This window comes from Rhynchophorus ferrugineus, unplaced genomic scaffold (assembly GCF_030347505.1).
Source record: "Rhynchophorus ferrugineus isolate W39M unplaced genomic scaffold, kcgeb_rfMv2 rfM4, whole genome shotgun sequence".
Taxonomy (NCBI): Eukaryota; Metazoa; Arthropoda; class Insecta; order Coleoptera; family Curculionidae; genus Rhynchophorus; species Rhynchophorus ferrugineus.
Genome location: NW_027472583.1, coordinates 54,636,529 through 54,648,733, shown reverse-complemented (window position 1 = coordinate 54,648,733; position 12,205 = coordinate 54,636,529). Strand labels below are relative to the sequence as shown.

Here is a 12,205-nt window from a genome sequence, read left to right as displayed (position 1 = left end):
GAAACTTCATTCAATGTATTATGATTTTCACGCCCACGTCTACTTTAATTATTTGCCAACAAGTTAAATTTAAAGAGTTTAGAACGGATGATGTTACTGGGTATTAAATCGCATTGTGTAGATTTTTGACCAACTTCATGTTGTAGCCTCATTTTTCACTAAGTGACATTTCAATGAAGAGTAGAAAAAATATATTTTTAGTGTATTGTACATTTTAAAATATAACATGTACATAAAAATTGTTGTAAGAACTAAATAAAAATAAACAAAAACCTTCTTTAATCTATCTACCGCACGTATTTTATATTCTACTATATACACACATTTTAGCTTAATACCTACTATAAACCTATTTATCTATTTACTATATTATTTTAACTAGTAGTGACTAATTACTTTGAATTCGGTGCCAAGCCCAAAAGGTACAATAATAATAATATAATTTTGTGACATATACAAAAAGTTAAACTACCAACAAAACAAATCTAAATTAATATAACTGTTTGGGTTCAGCACCGACTTCAAAGTAGTCAGTTAGTAGTAATTAAAATAATATTGTAAATAGATAAATAGGCTTAGGTGAAAGCAAATAAGTATATTGCAAACTAAAATATTTATTGGAAAACCTCAATAATTCCATCAAAATCATCTGTTATTGAAAATTTCCTTTTGCTAACTTGACCAAATTGTAAACTATTTTGAATCCAATTCTTATACAAAACAAAAAAGTACAGAATAAGCTACATAGTCATAATTAATCATAATATACATTTTATTTTCAACAGCTAAATTATATTGCTTATCTTAATTATCAGCCAACTAAATTAACTGCAGTTATTTAGTGTTGGCGTCCCAATTCTCCTATTCAATATCGCTAATATAGTGTTTCTATCGAGTAATTAATAACACTTCCAAACTTTAATACTTTAGTACTAAGCTTTCTGGTGTAAGCTGGCTATAGTTCGTCTATTTTCTGACGGTCGCTTATTATCGCTCTTCATCGAATTGTATCAGGCGTCGAAAAGTTTGCAGAAATCAGAGAATATTTCCGGAATACTTTAGTGAATACAGTGGCGTAATATTTATAAATATTTTATTATTTTTACATAAAATACTATAGAAGATTATAATTTATTCTGAACTTATTTTTTTAATATCAATTTGTAATTGTTTTTAAGTTGTTATAGTCGGATTGCATAAGTATTATTGAATACGTATATACGATGTTTTATTGAAACAGGCTAAACAGCTAACTAACTAACTAACAGTTGGTAGGGTTATATCCTATCGTGGGTGTTCGAAAACCATCATTCTAACCCTACAATAAAACAGGATGGTACGTTTGTTATTGCAAAGACATCGATGTATAACTAGCCCCAAATTACTGCTCCTTTAAAGGAAACACGAAAAGAGCCAATTTAAACTACGATAATACGATTTTAAACTACGATAAACTACGATTGAAAAAAAGCAAAATTGTCTAGTACTCATAAGATAAATAGACCGGAGTGCGCTAAAACCAATAAAAACTGAACGGGAAAAATGACTCATGGACAGATAAGTCCAAATTTCACATTTTTGGATCTAATAGACATGTATTTATTCACCAATCAAAAAATACGCACTGTGTATACTGTTAAGCATGGTCATGACAGTGAAATGGTTTGAGGATGTTTTGCTAATAATAATACCAATCATGTGGTTAAAATTGGTAAAAAAATTAAATAAGAAATAGTACTACAGGAGATAATATTTATGAAAATACTTTAGGAAAACGTGTATCCTTCTGGAGTGAATGCAAGTGATCGAAGGTTTGTCTTTGAACAAGAGAATAATCCAAAAGGACTCGTTAAAACTATACCTAGCATTCCTAAACCAATAATGAAATTAATTTATTTTAGAAATGATGAAATGGCTATTATAATCGTCAGACTTCTCTCCTATCGAATTAGTATAGGATGAACTGTATAGAAATATAAAGAATCTATGCCCATCTAGCTCGCCGCAGTTGTAGAAATACTTGCAAAAGAATGAAAGACACTGGGCTGTAAATATTTAAGTAAGTTAATAAAAAGAATATGTAAAACTTGGGAAAACTAACTAAAAAGTATCCTTGATCATCTTATAGAGGCCAGAATTTAACTAAAGATCTCTTCAGTAATTTTACCTGCTCTAAATATGTATATTAATCTATTATTTTATTTATACTGTTAAACTAGTACAAATATTTCAACAAAATCTTTTTGTCTTTTTCAAGGACAGGTTTTGTTAAGATTTAAGTGTTATAAATAATTATTCTCATATTTTAATTATCTGATTGTTTGCTAATTTTTGAACGGTAGTGTATATACATTGATTCTAGATAAATTAATTAATCCTTTCGTTTTATTTCAGTTCCACCAGAAAAACTAAGTATTTTAGACGACAATGGACATCATATTCCCAACTATAAACTGGGCCCTTACAACGAAGGATCGTCCATTAATATAACTTGCGTGGCAACTGGAGGTAAGCGATGATATAAAGCAATTGTGTTGCAACTAAAAAGCAAACTATTTTTCTTTAACTAGTATGGTTTAGGTGACACTACGTTGTATAACACCTAAGTTTACAATCTACTGAAGAGAAATATATTATGTCTCAGGAAAGATACATTATTTTTGTTCGTAAATATAACCAAAAAAGGATATATGCTTTATATACAGGTTGTAAAACATACTCACTAAGGATATTCAGTAAAACTTAAGTTGTTCTGTAAAAATACCTATAGAATATAATTGGTATTATACTGATTTATTTATGATATTATTGCATACTCAATTTTTGAATAAAATTTCTTTAACTCTTCTTCAATGACAGTCTGTGTTTTCCAATAATTCTAATAAAGAATTCCTTCACTTAATTTCTCTTGCGACTGTATTGCCTAAATTCTCTATTGCTGTTTCAGCACAGCGACAGCGAATTAACATTATTAGTTCAATATTTTATAAATATTTTTTGAAAGTGAATACCAAACATAATGAACAAATAATTCCAGTTATTTAGTTATGAAACTGATATAACCTATTGGTTGAATATTATTTAAATAAAAGGAACAAAACCCAAATGAGATAATAGTTCATCTTTTAAGACAGTCCATATCAATTATCACAAGCTGTGGGGTTTTAATACAGTCTTTAGTTACGATTATAACTTATTCCCAAGCCTTTCCATCGCCAGTCACAATATGCTACAGAAAGTTCTCCTTTTTTGGCATATTGAGTCAATTAATATGGTAGTGTAGGAATGTTCGTCTGGTCGATCGGTCGGTTGAAATGTGTGGCTGCCGCTGCGATTATTTGTCAGAACACTCACTACTATTTTTGGAAGGAATTTGCACGTGAACTAAAAACACTGGTTGAATCAAAGTTGTTTATTCTAACTTACTATTAATACATGTGGTCGATGGGAGAATTGACAGGATATTAGGTTAAGGTGAAGGAAGTACGGTAGCGCTGTGGAAGTGGTACTGTTACAGGGGGACGGTGATAAGAAAAGAGAGCGAGACGTCGACGTGATGGTCTTTTATACCCTGGAACTTGCATGGTACCAATCCACCGGCGTTGCCAACCTTTGTAGTTGTTGATGGTGAATTGGTGGTGGCCTAAAGGGTCGTGGCGGTCGCCACAGTAGGTATTATCTCTCGATTTTTATATTTTCTCTCCCATGTATATGTTTGGAAACAGTTGATTCAACAATTTCAACTTCAACTTGCTGTTTGAAAGTTCTATGTTATTTTGTGTTAGGCTTCTGCTCAATTCAATTCCAGTCTTGCAGTTGATTGTATTTGAACTTCAAATCCTTATTTGTCGTTCATATCAAATGTCAATTTTTAAATCGTTGGGCGGTAATAACGTGGCATTGAGCTGGTCTTCTCTTTCACATCACAGGGTCAGGAATTACTGCGAATGAATAGTTCGAATAAATGTTCATACTACGGCTAGTATAGTGCTCATATTCATAACTAAAAAGGTTCAATCTTGGATTGAGGAGCACAACCAGCAAAACTCAAGATAACTAAACCGTTCGGCAGATGTTTTGGTACAAGAATGGGGGAACATCTACCGAACACAAGAACTGCAACTTTGCAATTGTTTTAATAACAAAATCTAATAACAAACTGATGCGTTTATAGAAAAATTATGTGTAAATTTGTTAATTGTGTGATTGATTAGGATCACAGAATCACTAAAGCCCTCCAAAAATTACTAGAAGGAAATTATGTTGGTTGCGCAATATTTTCTGATGTTCAAGTTTTCGATAAAGTTTGGTATTCGGGTTTAAAGCATAAGATTAAAATAGTGTAAATAGTGTGAATAGTCTTCCTGTGAATATTCACAGTTTTCATAGTCATATATTAGTGTCATTAGTCATATATATATACACACATATATATATATATATATATATATATATATATATATATATATATATATATATATATATATATATATATATATATACGACGAATAAATCAGCCAATACCGAACGGGAGCCAACCAGACCTATGCCTCCCACATAAATAGTCATAAATAAGAGGAAATTTAACGTATTAATTCAAAATCAACATTGCCTGATGGCAATTTTCCTACCCCCGCCCCTTCACCCCGCATTTCGAAAATTTCTGAAATTTCTCAAATACTGTTATACTAGAATATTGCGGATTTGGATTAAATTAGATGAAGTTCTATTTTATTTGGTCAACAGAAAATCATGTGTCGACCCAATGACGCCTGATAATTTAACACAAGTTGATAAGTGTCGACCAGAATATTTTATTATATATTGGAGTTTGAATTTCATTCCTTATAGAGGTATTCGAGAATATACGTATTTGAAAGAACAATCTATGTGCTGATGCTAGCCAGCATCACTTTTTCCTATTGATTATATTTGAATTATTTGAAAATATTTTATAGAAAAGGATAAAAGCAATCATTGAGAAAAAGTATCTTATTCCTGATCATCATTTTGGTTTCGGGAAACAACATTCCAGGATTGATTAGATTCACAGATACGTCACCAATGTCATATCACCAAAATCACTAGAAGAAAATTAAATTTGTCTTGCTTTATTTTTAGATGTTGCTCAAGTTTTCGATAAAGTTTGGCATCAGAGTCTAGAGCATAGGTTTAAAATGCCTTTGCTTGACCAATATTAAAGGTTTTTGGAGTCATAACATATATAACTGAACTGTATACAGTTACTTCAGAGTTGAACAAGAAAATTCCTATTCTGACTTGAGAAAAATAGAAGCAGATGTATCACAGTATTGAGGGCAGACCTTTATCTGCTGAATATTCACCACTTGCGTACATTCAATGAAAATATTGTTGTTATATTTGCAAATGACTGTAATCCTAAGTATTGGACATAATAACCGAACATGAATCAACCGAAAAGTTACAAACAGCTGCTGCTAAATTTTATTTTATTTCATTTCGTCAACCACGTATGTGATAACACATTTAGAGAAAAATTATAGGTAAGTTTGATCACCAGTTTATATTTATTATCAGAAAAAAGGACGTTAAATTTCGTTAAAACAAGCAAGAAATTAAATTCGGCCGCTCTGTGTTACTTATCGAAAACATTCAGTTACGTAATCGTCCTTTAATCTTGAGAACCGGCTTCGTGTATACCGAAAACAATTTGCCACCGAACAATGGCAACCCGATAATCTCGACGAATAAATCGAATAAATCAGCCAGTACCGAACGGGAGCCAGCCAGAATTATGCCTCCCACCATAAATAGTCATAAATAAGAGGAAATTTAACGTATTAATTCAAAATCAACGTCGCCTGATGGCAATTTTCCTACCCCCGCCCCCTTCCCCCGCATTTCGAAAATCTCTGAAATTTCTCAAATACCGTTATACTAGAATATTGCGGATTTGGATTAAATTAGATGAAGTTCAATTTTATTTGGTCAATAGAAAATCATGTGTTGACCCAATGACTGTTGATAATTTAATGCAAGTTAATAAATGTCTCGACCGGAATCTTTTATTATATGTTCGAATTTGAATTTCATTCCTTATAGAGGTATTCGAGAATATACGTTTTTGAAAGAACAATCTATGTGCTGATACTAGCTAGCATCACTTTTATCTATTGATTATAAATTATTTGAAAATATTTTATAGAAAACGATAAAAGCAATCATTGAGAAAAAGTATCTTATTCCGGATCATCATTTTGGGAAACAACATTCCAGGATTGATTAGATTCACAGATACGTCACCAATGTCATATCACCAAAATCACTAGAAGAAAATTAAATTTGTCTTGCTTTATTTTTAGATGTTGCTCAAGTTTTCGATAAAGTTTGGCATCAGAGTCTAGAGCATAGGTTTAAAATGCCTTTGCTTGACCAATATTAAAGATTTTTGGAGTCATAACATATATAACTGAACTGTATACAGTTACTTCAGAGTTGAGCAAGAAAATTCCTATTCTGACTTGAGAAAAATAGAAGCAGGTGTATCACAGTATTGAGGCCAGACCTTTATCTGCTGAACATTCACCACTTACGACATTCAATGAAAATATTATTGTTACATTTGCAAATGACACTGCAATCCTAAGTATTGGAGATAACAACAATGAATCAACCGAAAAGTTACAGACAGCTGCTGCTGAATTTTATTTTATTTCATTTCATCAACCACGTATGTGATAACACATTTAGAGAAAAATTATAGGTAAGTTTGATCACCAGTTTATATTTATTATCAGAAAAAACGACATTAACTTTCGTTAAAACAGGCAAGAAATTAAATTCGGCCGTTCTGTGTTACTTATCGAAAACATTCAGTTACGTAATCGTTCTTTAATCTTGAGAACCGGCTTCGTGTATACCGAAAACAATTTGCCACCGAACAATGGCAACCCGATAATCTCGACGAATAAATCGAATAAATCAGCCAATACCGAACGGGAGCCAGCCAGACTTATGCCTCCCACCATAAATAGTCATAAATAAGAGGAAATTTAACGTATTAATTCAAAATCAACGTCGCCTGATGGCAATTTTCCTACCCCCGCCCCCTTCCCCCGCATTTCGAAAATCTCACCGATCAATTCTCCCGCGGTTCATTTCACACCGCTTGTCAGCATCGCTCCGAGAAAATTAAATTATGCCGAATGGAAATATTCCCGCGCCCCCCGAAAGAAGCTACAATTGTTTCTTTGTTCGCTGTACCTGTGCCGTGGCGTGCGGGCGGCGCAGGGGGCGGTGCGACGGGGGCGTAATCAATATGTCAGGAACACGTTTAACTCGACCGTTTTCAGGAGATTATTAATATTTAATTAACTCGTTCAACGCTAACTCCTTTCGGACCGAAATTAGGAGTCGTCGCGGAAGCGGTCCTTTCGGAAGATTTTCTATGGAATAAATTAGGTTATGTGTTAATGACAGAATGATTTTAGTGTTTTTGGGGTAGAGAGCATCCGACGACATTCATTATTTAAGGTTGGTGCTTGTTTTTCTCAATAGTGTGATAAAGATTAAAAATAATTGAAATTGAATTATTGAGGTTTGAAAGTTTAAAAAAAAACGATATAATTTGTGAAATATTTCCATGTATTTTTTTTTGTATATATTTTAAAGTCTCCTTTTACCAACTATGGGTTTATCTGGACTGGGCCTAAAGTGGGCTCCGACACGGTCCTCAGCATTAAGCCTACCGACTGGCGAGTGACAAACTTTAGAAATCATCCCAGAAGACATCCGGTCTTACCCAGACTGGTTACTGGCGTGACTGGGATCATTTTCCTTGTCGGATTTTACACTCTTGCCCAGAACATTCACAAATGTAAATTTACAACCATTCCCCAGCAGGATTCGAACCCGCGACTATCGCAACAATAGAAAAACCATCCCATCGCCTTTACCACTGCGCCACAAAGCCGGTCGATACCATTTTTGTACTACGACTTGTCCTTTGCTTCAAAATAAGCCCCAGTTTCGGCGATCATCTTTTCATTCGATGAAAATGTCTTCCCAGCGAACATTCTTTTGAGATCCGAGAACAGGAAATAGTTGCTGGAGTATAGGGTGGATGAGGAAGCAATTCGAAGCCCAATTCGTGGATTTTTGCCATCGTTTTCACTGACTTGTGACACGGTGCATTGTCTTGGTGAAGCAGCACTTTTCTTTTCCTTTCCGTGTCGAGGTATTTGGAGTTTATTGTGCCATTGGGGAAACTTCTGTTTTGGGTTTTCATATTAGACTGCGGTTCGGCCCTTTTTGGTTTCTTGAAAAGCTCTTTAAAGAGCTCTTCATCTTGGATGACTTCTTACTGGGCCTTTATTAAATAATAATTCGCAGGTAGCCAAGTATATTGGGGTACCGACACTTTGATGGAATGGCGTTCGGATATCCCGACACGTCCGGTCACTTGGAGCACTCAACCTCGACTATATTATTTAAAACTGATCTATATCAGTTCATCATTATTATCAATCTATAGCCGATACTCGGAGACATTGTCTACTCCTTAGTCAACGCTGCTTCTGGTGCGGCAAGACTTCGAACAGTTTTCGCCAAATCTCTCTATAGTTGGCGATCGGCCATAGCCGTTCTGACCTTGGGCAATGTCAGTGACCTTTTTTTTAAATCGCTTGTTTTATCGTTGATTTGATTCATGTCTGTTCTCGGATTTCAAACGAATAATTTCATTTCTGTTATGATGACGTCAAAAGTAACACATCCTGTCTTCCAATTCGGCATTTTACATCAATGGTAGATGCCGCTTTCTTCTCTATGACTGATCCCAAGTATTTCAGTCTCTGCATTTTCTCTAAATCTGCTGGACTCTGTTAAAATTTATGAGTTTTAAAACTGTGTCAGTTATGTATGTTTTAAAAATTATAAAAATGTAGTCTAGTAGATTATAGTAACTGTTTTGTTCGTTGATTATTTTATATTCTGAGAACTAGCATTTTATATCCCGATTACCCAAAAATTTGCTAGCCAAAAACTATTTGAGAACCATAAAATAGGATAAAGTCAAATTTAATTTTTTTTTCGAGAGTTTCTACGATGAATGTATTAAAACCCTTGTCAAAAATATTGGTAAGATTACTACAGCTGATAACTGAAATACAGTATGGTTAAAATTTAAGTTTTGGACAACTTTTATCGAATTCAACTTCTTCTAATTAAAGAAATTGGACGCGAAACTGGGATATTTGGCAATAGATATTAAAAATTAAATTACAAAAAGTAAGTCACAAATTGCTTTATTAATTATATAATACAAATTAAATAGAAGATAATTAAATAAAAAGGAAGGTATGATCGCATCTACTTATCCCTAACAATCTTTGGAAAATGTTATGCTTTAGATGAAAAAGTTTCGGAAATGGTCTTTGTAACTTCCAAGCCTTGTAAACCACTTAATAATACAGTCCGGTAAAGAGGTAGTAGATGTATATATACCAAAGAATAATTATAAAGTTTTTAAATGATGAACCAGAATCATTAAAAAATCGTGCAAAAAAATCAATGCAGGTGCAAAATCAATTAAAATGAGGCTACTGAAAATAACTTTAAAATACAAAACAGTGATTACAATTGAGCAGAGTTGAATTTTACTAGTGTAATGTCTTCCATAAAAAAAACGTAAAATATTTATTGCAATAAAAATGGTACCGAAAGAATGACCGAGCCTGATAAAGTAGAAAAAATGCAATTTCAATCAGTTCTTATGTTTAATCAGTTCAGTTCAGTATGTCGGAGTTTTATTTATCTACGGATATTATCTTTAATTTTATCACATATATTAAGACCGATATAAAAAAATAGACACGTCACAAGGAATCTCGATTCCACGAAAAATGAAGTACTGAAATTCTTAGAATTGCTATTTACTATCTCGAAACGAAATTTAAAATTATTGATGTTATTCATTTTATAGGTCGACCACTGCCGAAAGTGACGTGGTGGTTAGAGAATGCTTTGTTGGACGACTCAATGGACTACTTACCCGACCGTAAAGTCCGTAATGTCCTTTATCTGGAGAAGCTCGAACGAAAACATCTGAATAGCGTCTTTACGTGTCAAGCAACAAATAATCGACTAGTCACACCGATATCCAGTTCAATCACATTGGATATAAATCGTAAGTACAGTAGATTAGTTAGTTAAGAGCTTCAGAGTCAAATGAGAATAAGGACAAAACAAAATTATTTTTATTTCTTACATTACGACTTGTAATTCTGTTTAATACTATACCTGTATTACTATTATAGTACATGGACGTAAACTTAAACGTAATTATTTTTGAAAAATCATTCGTACTGTATATAAACAAAATATTTACATAAATAAGTGTTATTTTTAAATTAATTATGAATACAATCGCTCAGTATGGGCGGTTTATGTTAGTACTGCTCTTTTTTTAAATAATGAGGTTCATTTGAATGAAATCAATTCACTTGAATGATTGTATTGAAACCTTCATGCCTTCAGGAAGATTGCTATTTCGACTTGAGGAAAATAGAAGCAAGGGTGTCACAGAGGTTTGTATTGGATAACCAGACCTTTATCTGCTGAACACTCATGACTTGCCTACATTCAATTAAAATATTGATGATACTGCAATTCTAGACATTGAAAATTACAATACTGAATCAAGTGAAAAGCTACAAACCGCTATTGCTAAAATATAATGCTGGACAGAAAAATGAGAAGCCAGTTTATATAAATCAGAAAGTAATCTCGTATGCAAAAACAACCAAATATCTTGGCATGACTGTTGATGTTAAACACAGGTGGGAACCACATGTTACAAAAAGAAACTAAGCTAAAGAAGCTAAACAAAAAAATTATACTGGTTATATTCAACCCTGTCAGTATATAATAAGCTGTTGTTTTAACAGCAGGTTTTGAAACCAGCGTGAATTTACGGTTTTGAACTCTGAGGTTATAGGCTACCGGCCAAAGCAAAACAAGGCTCTCTAAGATATTGTTCCATGGTACAATCGTAAAGACAATTGGCATAAGGACCTGAAAGGGTCGCAGAAACCGTCCATAACCATATCAAAGACATGAACAGAGGCTCCTTCAATATATCAATTTAGAGGTTCTTCAGCTCCTGGTTAGAGATAGTTTAGCCAGAAGATTTAAATACAGTAAAACCATTTAATCTAATTCAGTGAAGTTAAGTCCAAAGTGTCTATCGTAGAATAAGTGTTTGGTCATTTTAAACCTCAGCAAATTAGGATAAAAACCAATAGCTTACTATTGTTAATTTGCTATATGGCTATTATATTTAATAAGTACAAGTAATAAAATATTTTTAACAAAAAAATTAACCGACTTCCTAAAATAAATAAGGAACTCACTAAAAATTTAAAAAAAAATTTGAATAAAATTTCAACTCCAAAAAAATATTTTGAAATAAAATATGTACCTAATTATCGTTATAGTAAGTAAATAAGAATAAATAAAAACCTTATTTAACCTATCTATTACACGTATTTTATACTCTATTGTATACACATACAATAGAATGTAAAGATATATATAGAATACACAAGCTATACACACATAATAGAATATAGAATATATAAGCTTAATACTTACCTAAACTTATTTATTTATTTACGATATTATTTAAACTACTACCAACTGACTACTTTGAACTCGGTGCTGAACCCTAAAAGTTATATTAATTTAGGTTTGTTTATTGGTAATTAATTTTTTGGATATGTCACAAAATTATATTAATATTTTTGTATTGTTTAGGCTCGGCATTTACTTCAAAATAATCAGTTAGTAGTAGTTAAAATAATACTGTATATAGATAAATAGCTAAATTTTGTGTATATAGTAGATTATAAAATACTTGTAGAAGATAGGTTATATAAGGTTTTTGTTTATTTTTATTTACTTATTACAACGATTGTTAGGTGCATATTTTATTTTAAAATGTTTTTTTTTGTGTTAAAAATCTAATTTTGGTTATTTTTTAAATTTCAGTTAGTTCTTTATTTATTTCTTCAAGCTGGTTCAATTATTTTACTAATTTTTTTGAATTCTCTTTTTAGTCTTAGATATTTACTCAATAAATTATAATAAATAAAATTAAAATGGGTAGGCCAAGTAAAGGTGCAGCCCATATGAGGAAAAATAGGAATAAAGAAACAATGATTGA

At 32.2% G+C, this 12,205-nt stretch overlaps 1 protein-coding gene across 1 annotated transcript in view; it reads left to right on the top strand.

Annotated features, from left to right (window-relative positions):
• LOC143196284 (nephrin) overlaps positions 1–12,205 on the top strand; it is a 360,346-nt gene that overhangs the window by 31,266 nt on the left and 316,875 nt on the right. The window contains exons 3-4 of the mRNA XM_076403953.1: positions 2,395–2,508; positions 9,965–10,168. Of these exons, the coding sequence (XP_076260068.1) occupies positions 2,395–2,508; positions 9,965–10,168 (318 nt within the window). The remainder of the gene's footprint in view (positions 1–2,394; positions 2,509–9,964; positions 10,169–12,205) is intronic.